Here is a 24,850-nt window from a genome sequence, read left to right as displayed (position 1 = left end):
TTTGACATGAGCCAAGGGAGTTCCCTTTGGAAGGCTTCAGCAGCATCTTCATTCTAACAAGGTCAACCTCCCTCTGTCCCCCTGTTATTGTGTAGAGGAAATAATGACAGGAGCCTGCCTTCAGATAGTTTATACTGATCTAGTAAATACTCAGGTTTACATGTTTCCTCTGATGGCTACTGTTCCAAATAAACTGAAGGTGACCTCTTCCAATGCCAGGGTTCTCCATGCATGGTGTTGTTCTGTAATGCTGTGAACAGTGGAGAGTGTCATTTTCCAGGGCTGGAAATGCAGTTGAGGTGCCCAGTCACCCTTTGTGCTCTCTGCCACTTTGCTGATTCTTGATATGATTCTTTCTATATCTGCATTATATTCACTGCAGCATCATACCAGTTAACTTCTTAGTTACTCCCATTCGTCATTTTTCCTTAGGTTTTACTGGCCTTCTGTGTGAGGAGAATATCAACAACTGTGATCCTGATCCCTGCCACCACGGGGAATGCCAAGATGGAATCGATTCATATACATGTGTGTGCAATCCTGGCTACATGGGTGCCATATGCAGTGAGCAGATAGATGAGTGCCACAGCAATCCTTGCCTCCACCAAGGGCGCTGCATCGATCTGGTGAATGGCTACCAGTGCAACTGCTTGCTGGGCACTTCAGGTACGTAAATGCACAAATGGGAGGGGTGGATTCTAAAAGAAATCAAGCATTTAATAATTTCTAATGTGTGCTCTGGTGTGTACTAAATTTGCAGACAGAGATAAGCTTATGGTGTGAGAGTGTCATTGTCACGTTACTTTTCCTTGCTGAATTTTGGCGTGTTTGTGTGGGTTGCCTGACCCTCACTGGTACTGCAACTGGCCTTGAGGAATTTACTTCCTCTTTACTCCAAAAATTCAAGCATGCAATAAAACAGACATGATGTTCAAAATAGTTTATTCCTTTGTTTAAACATTTAGTACAAATTCAGGGTCACAGTCAGTCAGTATCCAGTGACTCAGGTAACGCTCCTTGGTGTTGCAGTGCTTCTGCATCATCACCTGTTTAAGTTGCCCCAATGCATGTGTAACTTCAAGCAGTTGGGATTCTTAATGTGGCTTTTTTCTGGGAAATAGTTTCATTGCCTTCTTTGTAAGATTTGGCCTCCTTATTCCTCGAACTTTTTTTTTCCCTTAGGAGTAAACTGTGAAAATAACTTTGATGACTGTGCAAGTAACCCATGCATCCATGGGGACTGTATTGATGGCATTAATCGCTACAACTGTGCCTGCAAACCTGGATTTACAGGTAAATTCAGCTACCCAATAGCTTTGAATTGTTTTGAAGATAGTTATCCGAGTAGCCAGGGAAGCTGTTCTTTGCATACTGACTGCAAGGTTTTCAGTTACTATCTCGATAAGTCCTTCTAATCTTCGAATCTCAGCGTCTTACATTACAGCAAGTTCTACCAGGCAGAAAAACAGCCTAATCCGTGCTGTGAAATGCCATTCTTGTTAGGTAATTACGTCCAATTCACGGTTCTTGGTTTTATAACAAATAAACCCATGTGACTTTGGTTTATTATTTACAGCATCTTTCCAGGGACAGACAGATTGTGGACAATATAGAGAGGTGTTTGATTAGATACTACCTTGGGCTTTGACCATGAACTATATTTCTCTTTCTGTGAAATCAAAGCATTAACTCAGTGTTCTATTGAGCTGCTCTCCACTCTGAAGTCTCCAGATGAATAACCTGATTTTTTTCAGTACTTCTCTTTCATTGCGTGGTCTGTTCCGTTTCCTTTTTAAACTATAAAATTTATCTGATACGGTAAAAGCAGGGTTGAGAAAAGAAGCAGTTAGGCATTTTTGGATCCATGCTTAAAACTGTAAGTCTACATCAGGTCTATTTCTGATAAATAAAGCACATCTCAGCACTTGGGTTTTGAGCCATGTAGGGTAATATGTTTATAAAGTAATTGTTGTAAGGCAGTTGGTACTGTTTATAACAGTTTTCTCATCACGTTTGTTACTGTTTATTACTGAATGATTCTAATTAGAATAGGTCTGAAACGCATTAGAAATAGCACTAAAACATTTCATGTGTCTTGTGCTTTTCTCTTGGCGTCTTTCTAAACTTCTGACACTCCTTCCTTCCTTCCTTTGGCTTTGGCATGGTGGTACTCCTTAGTCCCCAGAACAGGAAGAACTCACGCCTTTCACTCTTCTTTGTTGCTGGCATACTATATTTGTTATCCTGCTGGACTTCTTACTGTTACGCTGTTAAAATGATTCAGTAAAATGATGAATTGGCATATTCCAAGTGTTTAAAGAGCTGGCTCGTGTGGGGTCTCGTTACTTTGTCCTTTCCTTACGTTAAAAATGCTTTCAACTTACCGCAGTGTTCACTTTGTTTAGCTTTCCAGCTTCACAAGACCTTTTGGTCACTACTTCAAGGATCTTGCAGTCGTAATCAGAGGCAGGCAAAACAGGAAATGGTGTTTTTTCAGAGCCCCTTTTGCTCAATAAACCACAAGAACTGTATTTACTGCAGACAGTTTGGCAGTATTGGTTGTTCAAAGGGTAGTTACTTCAAAGCAGAAGAGCAGAGCTATGACAAGTGGAGCTCAAGAGGTTTGTTGCAAGCATGATGCAGTTGAGTGATTTTTTGCTTTCCTAATCAATATTAACCAATGATTTTTAATGGAATTCTGTTGAGGTTCTTGAATGGTTTGTAAATACTTGTAGAGTGTAAGTGCTGTTTTCCAGCACAGAAAAGTGCTGCATCTTTCAGAAATGCTTCTCTTGGCTTGAGTTAAAGCACGGAGGCATGCAAGCTCTGTCCTGCTGCATTGGCTTCACTGAACTGTGTTCTTGCAGACGTGCAAAGCAAATACTTAGTAAGTATTGGGGTTTTTTTTTTCCCTAGGCCCACGTTGTAACGTGGACATCGACGAATGCACATCCAGCCCTTGTCATAACGGTGGGACGTGTATAAATGAAGTGAATGGCTTTCGGTGTGTGTGTCCTGAAGGTTACCACCACCCCCACTGCCAGTCACAGGCAGATGGATGTCTGAGCAACCCCTGTGTGCATGGCAACTGCACACATATTGCTACTGGGTAAGTACTCATTAAACTTATCTGCTGCCTTCTCTATTGATTATTTCTTGCTTTGCCCAGGGTTTCATCTTGACTTGAGGTTTCTGATTTTTCTTAGATTAGAATCCATATTTATCTGCTGCCCATGACATAATCACAGTTAAGGTGTAGACCTTCAGTCACCATCTGCAGTCTGGTGTTTCAACATAGATTTTTCTCTCCTGTCTTGTATTCTTTGCTGGTTTTGCAGGGGTATGTAGTGCAGAGTGGACTGCACCATCTAAAGGGAGGGTTTAGTGATTCAAATGAGTGGAGTGGTTCAAATTAAATCTCTGGGAAGCAGCAGCTATCTATTCTATCAAACCCTAAAACATTGATCATGGAGACTCTCTTTGTTGGCTAGTGCTGTTCTTGCTACCCAAATACTTTATTAAGGAACAAGCTGACAACTTTTGCACTGGGAGATATTTGACTCAGGACAGTTTGTCCAAGGCTAAGATTTTGTCAGCTTTACTCTTTACTCAGCTTTGCTCAGCTTTACTTTTGTTGCGTGCCTGGAAGAAGAAAGTAAAGCTCTCTCTGGCTATTTTGATAGCAGTAGTTGTTTTTGAATCTTCCCATCCAGGAAGACCAAATGTTGATTTCAGGAGACCTAAATCATACCTCTTTTTGGTAATGCTGAGTCTGGGAGCACAGGACCTGTGGAGACAACAGTTTTGGGGAGGTTTTGTTTGTGAAAGTTCTCAACTATACATGGAGTAGCTGTGCATCCCAAATATGTGTTGTGTCCTGGGAAGTGTTGTCAGCACTTGGGTAAGGAAGTGATTTACCACTGTGGGTAGGTCTGTAGGGGAAGATTCAGCACTTTCCTGGGAGCTGGCAGGAAAGCTGCCTTTATTGCTAATTCAGCCTCTGTGTAAGTTTGGGAAACAAATGTTTTGGTTCATCTTGTCTGTCATCTGTCACATTTATGCCCACGTACACCTTACACTGTGTGCCAGATAAAAGAAGTCATGTTTGCAGGACAGGGAGAGAGGACAGTGTGTGTTGTATGGCCTGAGTCCAGGGTGATTCACCAAGTCCTTGGTTCTAGGTCACATGGGTGGAGAGTGCTCTACTTCAGATTTTGAAACGTGATGGAGAAGACTGCTCCTGCTCCCAGCCAGCTGTTGTATTAAATCAGTCTAGTTATCTTTGGAACCTATTGTTCCCCTCCACTTTTTGTTTTAATCTTTTTTGTTTTCTGTGTTTGTTTGAATATGTTGAGATGGTCTTATCAAAGCAGAAACCTATTGCTGGTTGACTGAGCGCTTTGTGAAAACTGTAATGGAGGGAAGTGTGGTTTTAAGGGAGGATTTATTTTCTGTGTTTTCAAAACTGTACAGCTGGGGTAAGCAATCCAAATGTAACTTAGGGGTCTTCTGCTTTTCTCTCCAAAACTAATCTGCTGGAGAAACTCGTAGAGGAGTTATTTCAGAATGCTCTAAAATTACTGCTGTTTTGCCTTTCAAGGTACAAGTGTGTCTGCGACCCAGGCTGGATAGGAGATTACTGTTCCACAGAAGGGAATGAATGTAAATCAAACCCATGCCAGAACGGAGGAACTTGTGAAGATCTGTTGAATGGATATAGATGTAACTGCAGGAAAGGATTCAAAGGTGAAAATTCAGAGAAAACTTTGTTATCTTTTTCCTTGTCACTTCATTGCACCCTTAATGTAATTGCTTTTTATTAAACTTCAAGGAAATAGGAATCAAGATGGGAAATGCCATGGCTGTATGAAGTTAAGTTAGTCAGTTCATATAGACATGGTACAGTAGTAAAATACTTAGTAAGATCATATATAAACCTTGTTTGGACTCATTAAGAAATGTTCTGTTGGAAGCTTAGCTTAATTTTCTTTGCAAATTATGAAAATTATATAAATTCACTGAGAATTGGAGGGGCATTAAACTCAAAGTTACCATGTCTGCTGTCTGCACTGAGCCCATGAGGAGTGCTCTGCTCTCCTTTTCCTTCTGCTGAGATTTTTCCAATGTGGCAATGCTGGCAAAATGTCCACTGCTGTGTGGGATAAACACTCAAGTTACAATCTCTTTGTTCATTCCTCCAAGAAGCACCAAGCTCTTAACAGCATACTCTTCTGTTTTTTCCCCTTCTGCTCTCCAGGTGTGAACTGCCAGGTAGTGGTTTCTCCTTGTTCCCCTGATCCTTGTGAGAACTCAGGAATTTGCCAAGAATCTCCTGACTCTGAAGGCTACACTTGCCAGTGTGCCCCTGGCTGGGAAGGTGAGGTGGATGGGGAACATGCTGTACTTGGAGTTGCTGAGCAGTGTTGGCGTTGAGCCTCGTGATCGTTGCCTTACGAGGGGTCTTACTTCTGGGCTCTCTGTGTTTCAGGGGAGAGATGTACGGTGGATATTGATGAATGTCTCTCCAAGCCCTGCAAAAATCATGCTCTGTGCCATAATATTCAAGGCAGTTACCTGTGTGAATGTCGGCCTGGCTTCACTGGAGGAGACTGTGACAGTAATGTGGATGACTGCCTTTCAAGTGAGTATCAGCAGATTGCTCTGTGTTGTCCAGTTTTTCCTGGAAGTAATTTTGCTGTCATTTTAAAAACTGCTGTTTGACAGATACTGAAAGGTCTTTTATAATCTCTTGCCAAAAGGAAAAAACCCCAAACCTCAGCTTTGTAAGACTTGCATATTTGAGGCAGTCAAAATCCATCACGTTCAGCTGCTAGAAATGGACTACAGTGATACAACTGATAGCAGTTGTTGTTCCCAGATTCTTAACTTGAAAAGGTCCTTAGAGTTTTACATACTTTAATGAGAAGCACTGTTAAATGAAGAATTATATTTGCCTGAAATTTTAATACATCAAGTCGAAGTACCACTGCAGGGCTTACCTATATTTCTGTGTTAAGCTTGATTGAGGTGTGGTGGGAACCTGGGGTACAGCAGTCCTTCCTGAAATGTCTCTGCCTGACATTAATATTCTTGAAAGAGCGTGTCCTGTTGCAGTTCCATATTTGAAAACAAATTAAGCAGCAAGAAGATATCAGTTTCAGGAGGGTAGCCCATATGCTGGTGAGTACTGAAATGGGTTAAATTGCAAGAAAACAAGTGTTCATCTCATGCCCTTGACACAACCAAATACATAGTAGTTTCTTTTTCTTGCTGGGCATATTCTGTATCATCATCAGATAAAATCAAGAAGAAGCGTCATGTGTTTAAAAGTTCATCTGTTACTATTTGAAAAGTGCTTTATCAAACCTTGGGGGAGTTCATGACATTGTAATTTTTTGGTGGGCTGGCTCTTTAAAAAAACCCAACCAAATTAAACAAATAAAAACCCCCAAACAACCACCTAAAATTAAAAAAAAAAAAACAACATTTTTTACTAGATTAGCTTAAAAACAAACTGAAATCTTAGAGACTTTAGGTATGAATTTGGCAAGTTGTCTTTTGCATTGAAAAAGAAATGTAAATTTGTGACCGCTGTAGAGAAGGATCCAAACTAGTCTATTAGCAAAAGTTACCGTGGGAGCCCCCAGAGCAGCACTGCTGAAAGAACTTCTAAGACATCTGGCTCAGCCTCAGCTTTTGATTCCTTTTTTCTGAGAAAACAGGTACAGTACAAAAAATGTCATGGTGCCATGACCCAGAGCTTTGCTTACTGAAGCCAACAAAATTATTGCCTGTCCTGTTAGTTTTCATGTGGGTGTCTGAAGATAAAAACATTTTCAAAGTGTTCATCTTTCTCTCTCGAACAGCTGGGCCATCTCTCTCTAAGTGTTCTGAGAGCTGTGAGATTCACCCCGTGTTGTCTGTGAGGCAGCACACCCGTGAGGCTGAAGAAGCATTTCAAATTACTGCCACAGCTGATTTCATTTAGCATAACAAAAACCTTCCACGCCTTGAGCCAAATGTCTTTAATCTATGAAGCAAACAAACCCTCCAAAAACAGGAACTTATTGAAAAGTTGATACCCGAGTCTCCTTCTTCTGTCAGTAAATGTGTGGCACAGAGAATTAATGCACAGCTTTTCAGTCATACATGGCTGACTGCCACAGACACAACATTTTATAGCTGCCAGGGGTCTCGCTTTGAATGTGCTTTTTCTCTGCAGTAGTCAAATGACCTTTAAATGGATGCAGGTGTGTCTCATAACACAAATTTTTATCATGTGAGCGTATTTCTCAGACAATAAATGAGCTTTCACATTTCTTTTCTTCATTTCCCAGTGAACAAAATAATCTTGTACTTATGTTAAACTGCAAATTTTTGGTGGAGTCTATTTGCATTTTCAACTTCATATTTTAGTAGTACTTAAAAATAATCATAAATTCAAAATAAAGCTCAGTAATCTATTTTTCATCCCCCCTCCTGACTCTGTTTTTCCTCCCCCCTCCCAGTTTCCCTCTCTGCCTTCATATACTAGGCTTTTGCTCTGTGGAATGCAGAGTAGAAAAGGAATCCGGCTTCAGGAATGTGGGTCTTAAATCCAAAAGTGGAAGGAGCAAAGCAGGAAGAAATTACTGCATGGCAGAAATCTTTCAGGCAGATTGGTCCTTGTGGAAGTAGAAGGAATACAGTAGTAGGGGGTGGCTTAAGACCAAGAAGTGGTGGCATGCAAGTAGCAAGAGTATGGTAGGAATAAAGAAAATGTCAAGAAATGCAGAGGTGAGGGGAATCCAAGCTTTTCTGCCAGCCTTTCCCCAGTCAGTCTTTGATACTGGGAAAAATGTTAAGTGCTCAGTCATGTATAATTGCTCATATATATGCTAATATACACTTACACATTGGATTTGACTGGACTGTTTTCATGCTAAGAATTAAGCACACAAGTTCTCTTGTGTGTTGAGCAGTGTCTGGAAAAGAGACAATGTGCTAAGTTCTCTTATGAATAAAACTTGGTAAGGAAGAAGAAACAGTTGCTGTGCTGTTTTTATTGTCTTAATCAGTAGGCATCTGTCAAAAAAGCAGAGTTTGAATTTTAAACTGAGAGACTTTGGGTCTGGTTTCATTGGTTTTGGTTGAACAAATTGCAGCAGAGAAACCTTCACACCCTAAAGCTTGGCCTTGATCCATACCTTCCTGTGAATTCATTATTGATAATGCTTTGCAGTTATATATTCCATAAAGTGGCTCAGAAAAACTTGTCAGTAGTCTGTCACACCCTGGGATCTGTGATATTTTTTATTTTTGTTAAAAGCAACTACTCTAGGTCTGGCCTTTCACTGTTACCCACTTTAACATTCACTGTGATGCTTCTCTCGTAGATCCCTGCCAAAACGGAGCTTCGTGTGTGGATGGGATAAACTCCTTCTCGTGCATCTGCCTACCTGGATTTCATGGAGATAAATGTCAAACAGACACCAATGAATGTCTGAGTGAGCCGTGCAGGAACGGGGGCACGTGCACCCACTATGTCAACAGCTACACCTGCAAGTGTCCGCCCGGGTTCGAGGGAACCAACTGCGAGAACAACATCGACGAATGCACTGAGAGGTGAGGTGACCTCACGGTGCTGCAGCGCCAGGGAGCTGCACACCATGTGCTCATACCTTGAACCCAGTCCTACTCAGAAGCAGTTTTTAACAATGAGGATCTGTTTTCCTGCCACTGTTCACAGACACAGTTGTGATTCATGCAAGGAAAGCTTGTTTAGCTGAAGGACAGTTGCCCATCAGATTTGATCTTCAGTTTCTTAGTTTCTTCTAATGTTGTTCTAGTTAGAAGCTTAGTTTCATTATAGGACAAATATGACAGTGTTTAACGAAAGTTAAAACAGTTATAGGTGCCAGCTTATTACAATATAAATAATTTCTATTTCTATAAGACCATTATCTTATAGGGGAGGGGAAATAATTGATTGGTTATGAATGGTTACTGTGTTGAGAAATACAAAAGCTACAAAAGTGGAAGTGATGGCCAACTCTTAGACAGGAAAAATAAATTAGTCCTAAACTGAGTTATTGACAACAAATAATATGAAGAAGCAACCAGGAGAAACACTAAATCCACAAGTTCTGCACTGGAAGGATTTAATCATCAGAGATCTTTTAATGCTCACAAACTGGATGTAGTTTAGCAGTATTGAGATAAAACCTGAGGTCATTCTAAAGGGGGAAGTGTGGAACTGAGCTGAAAAGCTCAACAGCTGGTCCTTATATAAATGGTTCGTGTGGTAGTTTTAAAAGATCTTTGAGAGTTAACCCTGAGATTCCATCATCTACTTCCATATTTATTTTAAGCTTCGTTAGGATTGATGTAAGTAACTTCAGATTCTCAAATGGAAACAATTTCTAATAAAGCTTGAAATAGTTAAAAAAGATAATTAAAAAGTAGTCTGTTCTAGTCTAGTTACCAGAGACAAATTGCCTAAATGCAAAGCTCTTGATATTCTCATGTATTTTCTGCATACCTAGAAAAGATCTTTCTTATCTTATATAAAATTGCATTTGTGGGAGAGGAAGTATTTTAATATCTTTTTCTTAAGAACAGGATTGTGTCACTGATGAGGGTGTGTTTAATTTGCACAACAGTTGTTTAATCGAGTGAAGTATGCTGGGTGCTTTAGCAGAATGCCTGGCTCTTCCTTGAGGTTCATCCTGTTCTTGTTTTTGTTATCAGTCAGGACAGAAACCAGTCTTGCAGGTATGAATTAAGGATGTAGCAATTTTCAACGCTCTGCCAAGCTAAACCAGTCACACCTTCTCAACCAAAATTACTGGTCTACACTTAAGAGCGCTGTGGTGGTTGGCTAATTTGAATTTGGTTCAAATAGTTCTTCCGTGTCTTGTGTGAGAAGCTGCCTGTGAGAGAGTGCCACCTCCTTTTGGAGAGGCGTACCTGGTTTCAGTGTAACACACAAAGTGGTTGACAGTTCCTCTGTCTTCCTTGCTTTGGCATGAATGTAAACAGCAGTTCATGCTCCCTGTAAAACAGAATTCAGCCTGTAAGACAAAGGAGCTTCACGGTCAGAATTTAGATACTTAAAGCTTTCACTCTTGCACTGGGAGTTCAAGGAGATGAGTCAGTGGCTTCCCTCGTGGAAATACCCTTTGACAGTGCACAAAGCAGATAACAAGCATGATTTTGGTTTGTGTACTTTATCAAACTGATTATCTTGAGTCTGATCTAGGGTTATACTCAGAGGAGGAGTTTCTTTGGAAAGAAAATGGAGTCAACTTTGCATGAGGCATCACTACTCCTAACTTTCCCAGTCACTTCTCCCTAGGACACCTAATCTGGCAGAATTTCTTATGATTAGAAGATTGAGGGGAGGGGGATAATTCCTTTGATCTGAAATCTGCCAGGGCATGTATGAGTAGTTTTACAAACGAGGACTTAAGGTTCTCATGAGAAGAGGAGGAAGGGATTTAGCAATACCAATACTTTCACATAATTTCAATAAAGAACATGCTTGTGTTTTGCATGCTGTACAAACTTTTTCCTTGAGAAAACATACCTCTGACTCCTTTGAAGCTTTTAAAAAGGGCCAATTGTTTTGTTTCTCATAATTTGTAATACAATTGTAATTTGTAATAAAATTTATCAGTTGAGCAAGCCACACTCGGTACTGTTTGTGGTCACATTGAAGCTGGGAAGATTTCATTAAATAGGTTACATCCATCACTAATGGCTCAGTAAAACCCCACTTTACTTTCTTTGCCTGCTGAAATAAAAGACGGTGAGCTGGAGTCTCCTTGGATTGCTGTTATCTGATTTATGCTTCTTCAGAAGAAACTTAGCAGCGGTCAGAACATCCTGTTATCTGGTTTTCTCTCTTATTTCACTCATGTTTATGGCTGTGAGCTAATTGCATTTTGTCTCAGCTTACCATTCTTCCCCCTCTCTTGCAGCTCCTGTTTCAATGGAGGCACTTGTATGGACGGAATCAATTCCTTCACCTGCCAGTGTCCGGTGGGGTTTACGGGACCCTTCTGCCTCACGGAAATCAATGAGTGTGATTCCCATCCTTGCCTGAACAAGGGCACTTGCGTGGACAGCCTGGGCACGTACCGATGTATATGTCCCTTGGGTTACACTGGCAAGAACTGCAAGGTGGGTGACGTTTTGCTGCCTGTCTTGCACAGGGCGCTGTTGTTTGAGCTGTCCAACAGAAGAAGTGACGGGGATAGATCTGAGGTATGAAACAAGGCAGAGCTCTTGTTCTCTCCATTCTGGTAAGAGGTGCTTGGCCCATGAGTTGCCCCTGTTCGAAACTGGAAATTGTAGAATGAGTTGGAAGGGACCTCAAAGGTCATCTAATTCCAACCCTGCTACCACATGTGCCTGTTCACAAGGAGGATCAAAATATTTGGTTATTTACGAGGACAGGTATCACTGGAACTTTCTAGATTAGTTTTCTTCTTAAATGGAAAGCAGCTTTTAGCTTTGCAAATGCCTGCATTTCATTTGAAGCATGAAATTGTCCTGACTGAAGACAAGAGCCATGTATTAAAAAAAAACAAACCAAACAAGCAAAAAACAAAAAGCAGAATATCAGTCTGATTAGCAGGACTTTAATTTAACTGGTTCATTTTTTACAGGGAGATATAGTTAATCAGGGTTGATTGTAGATTATTTTTTTTTTCATAAGCCAGAAAATGTTTTGGGGCAGTAAATGACATGATTGTCCTGTTCACAGGCTCAATAAAAATCTCTACCCTTACTTGCACACTAAAGTTGAGGCAATTTACTGTTTTCCACAGTTGAGCATGGGAGCTGCAAACCCTGTATACTGTAAATGACTGACTAGTACCTATTTAAAACTCTAAACTTGGCGTATCACAGTGGAAACAGAATGCTGTTTCTCAAATCAGAGTTCTTTCTTTAGTTTCTATTCTTATCAAAACAACAAGAATGGTTTGAGACTATTTCTACTTTTGGAACAGTAAACACTATATTGGCTTCCTTCACCAGCAATCTTAAGTGCTGCCATTTAAAAAAGAGTTGGTGAATTTCTTAAACTACTGGAAAACACGACAATTTTGTAAGAATTTTGCAACTCTCTTTTGTGCCAACAAGTCTTTGTAAAGCAGTGAGTGTTGGAAAGAAGCATTTTAGTGGCAGTGGGGGAGGTGCTTTTCCAGAAGTATGTTGCTAGACATTAAATTGTCAGGTCTGCTTCTAGGTATTGCTAATGGAGGAAGTGAATGCAAAGTAATGAAGTGATATAAAAAAGCAACCCCTCTGCTACCCTAATTATGCATTCCAGGCACACCACTTAAACCTCATTGGGAGAATTAGCATTGAGAGTGATCCTGAAGTACTGTGAAGTTCAGTAGTTCCTCTTCTGTTATGTTTGCTTTGTTTTTACTTGAGAAAAGGATTAATGTTCCTGTCCCCAAATTAAATTGTGGATTCTCAGAAAGTCTGCTTTATTTTCGGAGAAGCTTGATCGTAATGTATTAATCATTTTATACAAGGAATCAGAACTTTCTGAATTTATAAGTACCACTCAAAGCTCTATTTCAGAGATTTATAGATTACAGCTACACAGTAGTTCTTGTCTTAGTGGTAAACTGGCTTGACCTAATTAGCAAAGCTAAATAAGCAGCACAAAATCAGACAAAGATTCATAAGTTTTAGAATTTGCATGTAAAACAGTCAGCTACTCATTACAAATGCAGAGGCTCAGTGTTTTTTCTTCTTCACGCTCAACTACATGTGATAAAACTTAATTCCAAGTTTCTTTTTGGTTGCCTGTGAAAGCACAGATTTTTTTACTTTAATCTTTGTGAGGAGACAGTTTGCATCTGAAAAGCAGAACTTTCTGCAATTGAAATTGCATTTTACAGCCAAAATTCAGTACTACCCACTTAAAAAACCTCATCCTTCCCTCAAGTCAGCTTGAAGTGAATCAAATAGCTGTATTAATTTGAAGATGAAGTGCTTAAAAAGGAAATTATGGTTGGTGACTGGTTTATATTACGTCAGATAGAGTTATTTTGGGTCTTTACTCCACTTTCATATGATGATTTACTGAGTTCTAGGCTCTTTGTTTGGAAACTGTTATTTATACAAGGAATCAAGAAAAGCAGTAGACTTTAGCCCATCTTCAGTTCATAAAACTGTTGTGGGGTTTCAGCTGAATCCCAGAAGACAGAAAAATTCAGACCATACTAGAGCAAATGAGGCCAAAAGCAGGTACGTTAAGCTCATGATAAAAAGGAAGAGGAAAGATGAAAATATGGAACACATCTGTCATCCTCAAAAAGCAGTGAAGATAGGAAGAGTTTGGGAAAAGAAGGGGCACCTGTTACTCTTGGTAGCTGGAAGCCTCCTGCTAATGTGGAACTAGAGGCCTAGTCTGAGATAAAACTGAATTTTCTCAAACCCAGCCAGCCCAGGATCCCTCTCCATAGGAAGGTGTGAGGATCAGCTTACTCTTGAAATAATGTTGCATCTGGAGTTTACTCCTGTGTGCATTTGCACTTTCCTATGATGTGAGACTGCTAGTGAAGCACCTGGCTTAGACTTGGGAAGTACTGTCCCGTTCTTTCCAGTGCCACATGGAACCAGTATTGCAGACCTTCCTTCCTTTGTGTCTTGAACTTTTTCTCTGAGTAGTGTTTCCTCCTGTGCCACATGTCATGTGGGTTTTTTTTGTCTTTGCAGTCACTTATGGATCTGTGCAGCAAGTCTCCCTGTAAGAATAAAGGCACGTGTGTCCAGACTCTGGCCCAGACTCGCTGTGTCTGTCCGTCTGGCTGGACTGGCGCTTACTGCGATGTGCCCAATGTCTCGTGTCAGGTGGCAGCTTCACAAAGAGGTAAATGAGCATCCTCTGTGCTTTAATTGAAAACATTTCTCCGTGCATCGTTAAATCTGCGCCTCCTTCCCCCCTACACCTGTGGACAGACACAGCATGCATTGGAAATTCCAGAGAGCTTTGCCTCTGGGTGGTTGATCACAGTCACTTCTAAAGTAAAATACTCTTAGCAAGGTTGTGTTGGTTGCACCTTGTAACTCATGGTCTGTGTAGGTATTTTTGCAGAAAACACTGGCTTCCAAGTGCACTGCTTAGCTATATAGGTTATACCATGCCCCCCAAAGTAATCATTTTCTACGTTAGATGATGTACATATGAAAGATTTGGTTAAAGTGCATTTTGTCCAGGAACGTGGCTTGTAGCCCAGGCAGATGGACAGTGTCATGCCATTTTTTGTCCAGGAAATCCAAACAAGTAGATTCAGTGTCAAAGGAGAAGGGTGTCAGCCTCCCATGCCTTTTGCAGACATTGTAGGTACAAACATTGAACCTTTGAATAGGAGCAGTAGTGCTTCAGATGCATATTCACCAGCCAGTGATAAAGGAATACAGCAATACAAATACTTCATGGCAGTGTTGGTGCCCATGATCCAATGAGGACAGAGCAGTGACTTCACTTGGAAGCCAGTTTTGGTTCTGATCCACTCTAATTTAAAGAGTAACTCTCCAATTTTTAAGGTTCAGCTTTTCAGTTTGTTGAGTCTAGCCATATTCACTCCTGGCTGAGCTACCAGCACTGGCAGCAAGTGTGTTTTATGTGTTTGCTCACTTTATTTAACTTCATTTCAGGAGTCCCAGTGGACCAGTTGTGCCAGCACTCTGGTCACTGCCTCAATGTTGGAAACACACACCACTGTCAGTGCCAGGTGGGTTACACAGGCAGCTACTGTGAAGTGCAGCTGGATGAGTGTGACTCCAGCCCCTGCCAGAATGGAGCTACCTGCCGGGATCACCTGGGTGGATACCAGTGCGAGGTAATGCATGGGGGTTTAGTAGGAAGAGGTCTGAATATTTAGGGCATTGTAATGCAAGGGAATCGAAAGAAATCAGAAACACGTGCAAGTGGCAGAATAGCTTCCAAAGAGGGGATGGAAGCAACTTGCACTTGGAAGAAATTTTTAATTTGACTGTAGCAGAAGCAGTGCTCCTGAGAGGTTTTTAAGAGTGAAATAAGAAATATGATTATAAGGAGCTGTGGTTGATGGGCATGTGAACTCTTTGTCTCATTGGAGGTGGAGTTCTTACCTGGAAAGACTTTTTACCTGAGTCATGGTTTATATTAAAATACATGTAAAATGCATTAAAGGAATATTCTATTCTTCCTGTTGGATGGGCAAAGTATCCCTTGCCTCTCAGGGTGGGAAATGCCTTCCACTGCTTTCTGTTTCTTACAGCTGATGCAGAGAGTAGTGTAGGCCATGAGATTATGGTATATTAACCTTCCCAAGCCTTTCAGAATGGTAGAACACCTTGGAAGCTCGTGCCCAGAAGGCAAGGATGAGTTTTATGTAAACCTTAAACCAAAACTACTAAGACAATCTCAGTGCTAAAGGGTATCAGGATTTGATTGCTCTGTTTTGCAGCAAAGCCACTCGAATTCAGACATGCAGAGTGCTGTTGAGTGTCACATGGCCGAGTTGTGTCCTTAAGCTGCTGGCTGTGCAGCCCTTGAGATCACTTGCAGTTGTTTAGCTACAAAGGCAGTCCTAATCTATCCCATTGAGGGCTCCTTTTGTCTGTGTTAGCCTTTCTCAGATGTCTACTAATATATCTGTTAGAAGATTATTCACACTTATTTCTATGCTGGCAGTGTGTGGCTGGATACCAGGGTGTCAACTGCGAATATGAAGTGGATGAGTGCCAGTTTCAGCCCTGCCAGAACGGAGGGACGTGTATCGACCTTGTCAATCATTTCAAGTGCTCCTGTCCACCAGGAACTCGGGGTATGAAGCTCAGCAATTAAGTGAATATTACAAGAGTGAATTTTCCTTTCTGGCCACTGGTTTCGTGACACAGAGTCTAAAGGGAATGCATTATGTTCTTTGAAGAATGTTCCCAAAGTACACTGAATCCCTTGAGACACATATTTTCTCTTTAAAAATAAATGCTGCTTTTTCCCCTTTTTTTTTCTTTTAAAGGAATAGGTCATGGCAGCGTCCTTTGGGAATGTATGATCCATCTTTGGCAATGGGGATGGACGAGATTACCATTAAAGTCTCTTCCAACCCTATCTGTTTTGATATAGTAAATCCAAGGTTCCTTATTTTGCTAAGATGCTATGAAATACACAGGAAATTTGCTTAGTTCTCTCATAATTTCCAGTGTCCTTTACTTTTTTTAATTTTTGCCCTGTATTGTCCTCTGTCCTGGAGTCTTTTGTGGAAAAGAAGTTCAGAGCCTCTAGGCTGCCTTAAACTATTTCAGCAAATTCGAGCTCTTTCATTAAAACCTACTTTAAAAATAAAAAAAAAAAGTAGTCCACAGTCCTATGTTGGTGATTTTCAGTAAGTAAGATTCCACAGCCTGGTTAATGTTATGTTTCTCGAAACCTAACCTTTCACTTCCATGTTATATCTGACCTGATGTCCCTGACTTTTACCTTTGAAAATATTCAGGATTGCACATTTTAACCCATTGGTGAATGCTTTCTAACTTGACTTTTTTCCTTAGGTTTACTTTTCAAGTCAGTTAAAAATTTTACATACCTCTGAACTTACTCTTGCTTTCTGAAGTGCGTCATCTCAATGTAGGCAAAATCTTAAGCTGTGTGTCAGAACTTGATTGATAAAGTAAATATAAGTAAAATTATAAAACCTAATATATTTGCCTCCTGCGCACGCATATTACTGGTTCATTCACTTTACTGTGACTATCAGCACATCTCCCAGTCTGGATGAGTGTTTATTTCATTGTAAATCATTGCATTAGCAATTCTTTATATATTGTTCTTAGTTTTATTCTTCAATTTTAAAAAAAAAAACAAAACAAAAATTGAGCTGCTTATGTTGCTACATCGAAGTTTGTATGTATGTACCAGTATCTGCATTGCCCGAATTTCTGTGTTGTACTAAATCTTCCACCCTCCTTTGAGAGGTTCTGAGTGTACTATTTTTAATCTTTCAGCCTTTATGTGTTGAGATTAATTACTTTTCGGATGTGACAGTTTTTTCCCAGTTAGTGAAAGGAATTGGAGGAGATTGGTACAATTACTTAGGATAGTAAGACTTAGCTTTTGTCCCTGGCCTAGTTTGAAATTAACACCTTACTGCTGCCAGTATAAGCATCCTCCATATTTAGGTGAATGATTTTTACTTGCTCTGGTTCAATGAACAGTATTAACAGACAAAAGTACTTGCTCAGCTTACTCTCTCTGTCCATTTGTATCTGTAATACTGTGCAGTGAAGGCAAAACCAGCACCAGACCTTGTCCTTTGAAAGGGAACCCTGTAGGGAGGAGAAACTGCCCTCCCTAGCCAGTGGTGAGGGTTTACTGTAGGTCCCCAGAATCCAAACTGTGCAGGAATCAGTGTTTTTTTGCAGGTTTGCTGTTGCTTGTTTTAATGCTGTTGCTACAAACGCCCTTTGCCCAGTTTCAGGGTTACCTGAAGTTAAGTGCCTGGTGGCAGCTCACAACCTTTCAAGGACAGCACAGGGCTTTTGGGCTGTGCTCAGTCACAGGGCTAAATTGAGTGCATCTTTTTTGGGTTTGGTTTGGTTTTGTGTTTTTAATTAGGCCCTTAAATTAATTCAAGTATGAAAGCTGCTAAATACCAGTATGGCCTAGCATTGAGGACAGCCTGGATCTAAAACACATGCTCCCTAGCCCTGATCTGAGGCTGTCTGTCTGCAGAGGGTCTGAAATGCATTAAGATGGGATCTTTATCTGTTTGTTTCAGGGACTGTTTGTGACATGGTCTTGAAACTTGATGAACAGTGTAGGAAAGGAGGCCATGGCAATATATCCTCAAATTGTCCCTCTTTACTGTCCTGACAGGCCGTTTCTGTGAGGAGAATGTGGATGACTGCATTTCAGACTCAGGAGTACCCCGCTGCTTTAATGGAGGGCAGTGCATTGACCAGATCGGGAGCTACAGCTGCCTTTGTCCCCAAGGCTTTGCAGGCGAGCGATGCGAGGGAGATATCAACGAGTGCCTCTCTAATCCCTGTAACCCTCGTGGAAGTCTGGACTGTGTCCAGCTGACAAACGATTATAGGTGCATCTGTCGTAGTGCTTTTACGGGTGAGTAGTCATAAACATGCTCTCCATTTCATTGTAGTATCTTGAAAAATGATAATTCTTTCCCTCTCTGGCAGTAGCGTTATCTAGTCGTTCCCTTTACAGTATCTTTTGTTTCCCTACACCATGCTTCAGTTTTTAAACCAGTCTTTGTTTTAAAACTTCTAAGAAATTTGGCTTCCAGAGCTGTCTCAGACAAAGGAATCTCCTGAGACACTTGGCTGCCAGATTTTTTTTTCCTGTGGTACTTTTCTCTCCTTCGTAATTTCACATTTCTAGTATTGAAAGTGTAACTGTTCATGTGTCACCTTCTCCATGGCTTTTCCTTTTGTGAAGCAGCATATGGTTTTTCTCTATAAATCAGTGTCATGGTATCCATAATTAGCTTTTGGCCTCCTTTTCTATTCCTCGCCCCCTTTTCTTTACATTGCTGATGTGGTCAGGGTGGAATACTCTGCATAGACAGGCGGTACATTCCTAGCTTAGTGATCCTTCCACAATCCAACTTTGAGTCACAACTTTGCAAGAATTTCACACTGTGCAGACTTATGTCTCACTCTCTCTAGATCTCTTCTTTGTTAGTATTGCTGCTGTTCTGCTTTCTGCCTCCCACTGGGCTTAAGTTTGGTCTAATAGTCTCCAGATGTGTCTTAACTTTCAGCTTTCCATTTTCCATGTCAGTTTAACTTCCTACGTATTCAGTTTTCCTCCATTAAAACCTTTCACTTTCCCTATTTACCAGCGACCTCTGCATGCTTTACCTTATTTTTTCTTAAAATTTAGAGATGCAGTGATTTTCCACTAAATTTTGAACTTCAGATGTAAAGAAATCACAAAGACATATATTTGAAGAATTCATGTAGTAGTTTTTGAAAGCATTACCTAGACTGACAAAAGAAGTTCCTAAAAGAGCAGTGTGTGAGAGGAGTGTTGCTGGTGGGACTCTGATGCAGGTCATCAGATAGGATTATATTTAAGCCTGTCTGTTAAGCTTGCTTTTATTAATTATGCCTCATGTTGCTTCTGGCTCTCATGGAAGGGTTGCTGGAACCTGTGGTGTGGGGAATGCAGACCTGCTGCACCCCAGGAGGAGCAAGGAGAGCTGCTATGTCTCAGACATGAAATCTGTCTGGAAATGTTAGGCACAGAGGGGGAGCATGCTTCCTCCTCTAGCTGTCTGTCCTCTGCACATTCCACATTGACCCTTCTGCCTGGGAGGGGACGGGCAGCTTTGCTGTGGTTTATGACTGAGGATGCCAGGACTCTGTGGGCCATCCTTCCCTGTCTGCTGCTGTCTGCAAGCAGCCTTGGCTGCACATGTCTGGAGACTTCTATTAATGTTTTCCTTGGGGGTCCAAGTCATACTTAGGTCATCCTCATTTTTAAAACTCTGTTGTCAGAGTTTGACTCTGGAAGCTGCTGCAAAGCTGGTCAGTGCAGTAAGACCTCTGTCTGGCTGATCAGTCTGAGGAGACTCTGCTTGCTTCTCCTGTTCACTCATGTTGCATCTGGTCCTGAGGGTTGTTCATTATTTTAGAGTGTGATTTTCCCTCACTGAGCATCTCCCAAAAAGTAAATAAGACCTAGGAACCCCCAAACTGGTGTGGTACATCACTTTCAGCCTCTGTGCCTGGTTGACTTGGAAGTGGCAGTTGCAAATTCTTTGTGCTTTGTTGTGCATGTTCTCAAGGAGGCAGACAAGGACAGCTGTCTCCAAATACACTTTGTGGATTCTGGGGTTGTGCCTTCCTCTACCACTGCTTAGGCACCTACTTAGGGAGCATGTGTTCTCAGAAGAGATGCTCTCTACCTCTTGGGAGGGGAAGGTCTCACTGGAGTGCTCCGCTCGCCGGCCATTCAGGGGAGCGTTCTGCTTTGTGATGGCTTTTTGATGTGCACAGACACACATTTCTCTGCTCTCTTCTCCCTGTGTCTGCATCTCAGGTCGTCACTGTGAGAGTGTAATAGATGTGTGTCCCCGGAAGCCTTGCCAGAATGGCGGGACCTGTGCTGTTGCCAGCAATATGCCGGATGGGTTCATCTGCCAGTGTCCTCCGGTAAGCACCGTACCCTGAAACTGGATTGCCTGCCTCAGCTGTGGAGCTCTCTGGCTACAGTCTCACTAGTTTCCCTGCTTTGGTGTAGATGAAGATTGTCTTTTCTGTACCACTTGCAAAACTGTGTCTTTGGACACACTTTAACCCACATCCTTTAGTTTATCCATTGAGCTGGGGAACCCAGGGCTTTCAGGTGCCCTAGGAAAGCGATGCAGCCAGTCGTTACCCCAGAAAAGTCTGCTGTTGAGGCATGATATCTGGCTTTTCTGTCTTAAACCTAGCATTAAGTTCTGACAATTCTTTTGCTGTCCTGTGTTTTCTGTGCTTACTGCAAGATTCCCCTTGTTCGTGGCTCTTCTAAGCTCATTTCAAAATGTAATTTCCTAGTTTATCCTTGAGGTTAGGACCAGAAAGTCATGGCTCCTGCAATGAGGCTACAGGAGTTACAGGGGAGAAAGAGTTTGCATATGACACCTTGCCTCCAGCCCTCAGAGCATTGAAGAATAGGTTTGTGAGACTGATTGTTTTGCCTTTCCCCCCCACATAGGGTTACTCTGGAGCAAAATGTGAGTTCAGCAGCCACAGTACCTGTGGGCAAGTGAAATGCAAGAAGGGGGAGCAGTGCATCCAGACATCATCTGGTCCACGGTGCTATTGCCCCAAGCTGTCTGTGGGAGAGGAATGCCAGACAAACACGGGTTGTGCCAGTGCCCCCTGCCAGAATGGTGGGAGCTGCCACCCTCATTCTCAGCCTCCTTACTATTACTGTCAGTGCCCTGTCCACACCCAGGGCAGCCAGTGTGAACAGCCCGTAACTTTCAGCCCGGAGCCCCGAGGATGTTTGGATTCCCAGTGTGCAGAAAAAGCAAGAGATGGCTATTGTGATGAAGACTGTAACACTCATGCGTGCCAGTGGGATGGAGGCGACTGCTCCCTGACAATGGAAGATCCCTGGGCCAACTGCTCCTCCACATTGCGCTGCTGGATGCTTTTCAATGGACAGTGTGACGAGTTCTGCAACACACCCGAGTGCCTGTTTGACAACTTTGAGTGTCAGCAAAATAGCAGAACATGCAAGTAAGGCTTGATCCTGAGAATGGTTTTTGTGTGTGACTAACATAGCTCCTGCTAGTGCTCTGCCTGCTGCTCCCCTCTCTTCCATTGTTTCTGTTGCTGGTCCTTGCTGAAAGTTTTTGGCATCAAGGAGTTTCTGCTGCTTTGTGTACTTTTCGACTGTTTTTGGAATTTGTGTGCTATGCACTGAATCGATAACCTGAACAATGGTAATGTGTTAACCTGCTTGATGGATGTGCCCTGCTTTCCCTGGAAATGTAAATAAGAGGCATTTCACCTTGTAGTAGATTTTAGTAGTACTGCCTCTTATCCTGAATTTTGCTCCATACCAGCAATACCTATACTTTTATCCCAGCTGTATTTCCTGCCACTGAATGTGTTTCTAGCTTGTTTATTGTGGCAATTCTTTCTCTTCAGTAATTTGTGATAAATGCTACAGCTTCGCTGTGATAAATTTCCCTTGGTGAGGCAGGCAGGAGGTGTTAGATATCTTAGTAAACAGAATAAGCAGTTCTCTTCACTGTTACCAGAACTGAAGCATGGATTATTGTGCTTCCTCCTTTCACCCTGCTGGGTTGCAAGCTTTATCCTGGGGTTGTATTTCTTCTCATTGTATCCTGATTATGAGTGTTATTTTACCTCAAATGACGGTGAAGAGCGTAAGACCTTGGCCCCTGGACTGCAGGTGTGCTGTGCAGAGCGTGCCTGTCCTCCTGTGCTGCCTGTAACCCTCTCACTGTTTTAGGTATGACAAGTACTGTGCGGATCACTACGCAGATGGGCGCTGTGACCAGGGCTGCAACAGCGAGGAGTGTGGCTGGGACGGGCTGGACTGTGCTGGTGACAAAGCTGAGAAGCTGGCAGAGGGCACCCTGATCATCGTGGTCTTGATGCCCCCCGACGAGCTGCTGGGTGATGTTCGCAGCTTCCTGCGCACTTTGGGAACGCTTCTGCACACCAATCTGAGAATCAAGCTGGACTCCCAGGGAAACCCCATGGTATTCCCATACTACGGGGAGAAATCAGCAGCTCGGAGTCGTCGATCGCTTGTGATTGTTCGCAAGCACAGAGAACTAGAGCAGGAGGTCATTGGGTGAGTGGATGCCTTTGTGTTCCTCTGGCCTTGTTGTGCTGGTAACTCTTGCTTGTAGGTGTGTTCTAGGCTTTCTAGGTCTCTGTTTTTTAAATGGGGAAATGCAAAGTCGTTGCAACTGCCCAACTGAGTGTTGGGGTAGAAAGATTAACATAAAAGGCTGCAGTTTAACCCAGTGCTTTGGCAAAAGTTTCTGGTGCTGATTTCTGTGCCCTCTTACTATGTCTCTGCAGCACCAAGGTGTTCCTGGAGATTGACAACCGCCAGTGTGCAGAGGATTCGGAGCAATGCTTTCACAACACAGAAGCTGCTGCAGCTCTCTTAGCTGCTCAGGCCATCAAGGGCATGTTGCCCTATCCTTTTGTGTCTGTCCAAAGTGAGTAACTGCAGAGGGAAAATTGCTTACAGAGGAAGGCAGTCATCAACCTTGGGCTTGCAAAATACTTGCTCAGATTATTGATCATCATAGTAGTGTGTCTTGCTGTTGAGCATGGTTTCTGGGAGCTAACATGTTCATCCCCAGTTATAGGAATATGTATGTGCCATGTGCTCTGAGAGGACATCTGGTTAGTAAGGCAGGGCATATAATTTGGAGCCTAGTCATTTTAACAGCTGTAGAAACAGTAATCTCTCATGTGCTGCAGCAGTGTGCCATGCACTGCAGTGGTGATCTCTGCACTAAAAACCATTCATGAGCTCTAAGCCATGAATTCAAAAAAGACACGATATACTCTTACAACAGTTGCAGCAGAGCCTAAACTCTGTATAATACAGAGACAATACACTCTCTGGAGAAGATAGTGAGTGAGAAAAGGAAGTCTGTAAATTGAAGATCGTTGTCTCCACTTTGTTAATCTCACTTGTATTTTAACTGGAACTTTTAGGTGAACCATTGTCACCACCAAAGACCCAGTTGCTTTACCTGCTTGCTGTGGCAGCTTTGATCATCCTCTTAATCCTTCTGCTGGGTGTGATGATGGCAAAGCGTAAGCGCAAACATGGTTCTCTGTGGCTCCCAGAGGGATTTATCCTGCGCAGGGATCCCAGTAATCACAAACGCAGAGAGCCAGTTGGGGAAGATGCTGTTGGACTCAAGTAAGTTTGCATTTAGGCCACTGACATTCTGTCTGTGAGTGTGTTAGAGGATTTCGAGAACTTGGTGTGTAAATCTTTCATCAAAGGCACTTAACCCCATAGAGAAAGCTTCCTTTTAAGCTAAAACTTTTTAGGCCACGTCTCTAAATTTTAATACATCTGTTTTGGACAGGACTTTAACTGTAATGTATAAAATGCCAGTAAGGAATCTGATCTCTTGGATATATTTGGTTTTCTGACACTCTGTTTAGTTCAGCGGGTGCGTACTGTTTGCCTAATTTCCTCCTGGAATAGGTGAGACATTTTTAGGTTGATAGGTGACAACAAACCTTTAATATATCTAGCTCAATGCAATAAAGACGTGACTCAAAAATAATGGAAAGTTTCAAAAGAAAAATCCCATTTATGCAGTTTGGGCTTTCCACTGAATTAACCAATTTTGCAGTTCTAAATGCATTTAATGCCACTGTTGGTTGCCTGAGATTTCTGATTTCTTGGTCCCTCTGTTTGCAAGCTACCGAACTTGCAAGCACTCCCCCTTGGTCTCTGCAGGGTAGTGTAAGTAGCAGTAGTAGCACCTGCTCAGTCTGCAAAGTGATATGTTCTCCTTGTTTGTTAGAAATCTGTCAGTCCAGATACCAGAGGGTAACCTGGCTAATTCTGGAACGACTGAACACTGGGCAGGTGATGGTGGACCTCAGCCAAAGAGAGCAAAGGTAAGGAGAGCTTCAAGACTTGAATATCACCGGAAACTGCTAGTGAGAAACATCTGCATTAACTTCCTGAGTATGGCCCTTGCCCAAAACTTGCCTTTGCTTAGGAATTTGTGATACATAACAAATGGTATCTGAGGGGCAAATCCCCAGGTTAACACTGCCACCACAGGCCAGTGGAGAAAGTGTTCTTCTCCACTCCAAGTGGCCTTCTGTTCCAGTGTCCCCTCCCTGCCCAGGCTCTGCTGCAGCAAAAGGGACAAGGAGGTTCATGTAGTGTCTTGGCTGATGATGTATGGTGGGAGTGTGAGAGCTGAGAATGCCAAACAGAGATAAATGAACACCTTCACTGGCCTAAAACAAAAACCCTGAAACGACAAAACGAACAAAAACTGAAACATGACCAAAAAAATCCCCCACAAAACCCAAGAAACCCCATAAAAAATAAGAGAACACCAAGAACTTTCAGCGTCTTTGGCCACTTGGTGGGTGTTTTGAAGGCAACTGCTTATTTCCTGTGCTCAGGCTGAGGACCAAGCCTTGCTCCCGGAAGGGGATGAGCAGATAGACCAGCGCCAGTGGACACAGCAGCACTTGGAGGCAGCAGATGTCTGCGGGAGCACCTCACTCGCCCTAACACCGCCCCAAGCAGATCAAGAAGTGGATGTTCTGGATGTCAATGTCAGAGGGCCAGGTCAGTACTCGG

The 24,850-nt window shown here is 42.2% G+C and overlaps 1 protein-coding gene across 1 annotated transcript in view; it reads left to right on the top strand.

Moving 5' to 3' along the window:
* The window catches only part of NOTCH2 (notch receptor 2), an 84,972-nt gene that overhangs the window by 49,418 nt on the left and 10,704 nt on the right, over positions 1 to 24,850 (top strand). Inside the window, exons 11-29 of the mRNA XM_027694595.1 lie at positions 433 to 666; positions 1,183 to 1,293; positions 2,917 to 3,109; positions 4,601 to 4,746; positions 5,258 to 5,377; positions 5,489 to 5,641; positions 8,376 to 8,604; positions 10,962 to 11,163; positions 13,723 to 13,876; positions 14,665 to 14,849; positions 15,686 to 15,818; positions 17,870 to 18,115; positions 20,057 to 20,169; positions 20,717 to 21,246; positions 21,989 to 22,336; positions 22,570 to 22,712; positions 23,221 to 23,431; positions 24,051 to 24,147; positions 24,670 to 24,838. Of these exons, the coding sequence (XP_027550396.1) occupies positions 433 to 666; positions 1,183 to 1,293; positions 2,917 to 3,109; positions 4,601 to 4,746; positions 5,258 to 5,377; positions 5,489 to 5,641; positions 8,376 to 8,604; positions 10,962 to 11,163; positions 13,723 to 13,876; positions 14,665 to 14,849; positions 15,686 to 15,818; positions 17,870 to 18,115; positions 20,057 to 20,169; positions 20,717 to 21,246; positions 21,989 to 22,336; positions 22,570 to 22,712; positions 23,221 to 23,431; positions 24,051 to 24,147; positions 24,670 to 24,838 (3,717 nt within the window). The remainder of the gene's footprint in view (positions 1 to 432; positions 667 to 1,182; positions 1,294 to 2,916; positions 3,110 to 4,600; positions 4,747 to 5,257; positions 5,378 to 5,488; positions 5,642 to 8,375; positions 8,605 to 10,961; positions 11,164 to 13,722; positions 13,877 to 14,664; positions 14,850 to 15,685; positions 15,819 to 17,869; positions 18,116 to 20,056; positions 20,170 to 20,716; positions 21,247 to 21,988; positions 22,337 to 22,569; positions 22,713 to 23,220; positions 23,432 to 24,050; positions 24,148 to 24,669; positions 24,839 to 24,850) is intronic.

The sequence above is a fragment of the Neopelma chrysocephalum genome, unplaced genomic scaffold, assembly GCF_003984885.1.
Source record: "Neopelma chrysocephalum unplaced genomic scaffold, ASM398488v2 Primary Assembly neopelma1_98, whole genome shotgun sequence".
NCBI lineage: Eukaryota > Metazoa > Chordata > Aves > Passeriformes > Pipridae > Neopelma > Neopelma chrysocephalum.
The sequence above is the reverse complement of the archived record's forward strand: the minus strand, read 5'-3'. Positions and strand labels throughout refer to the sequence as shown.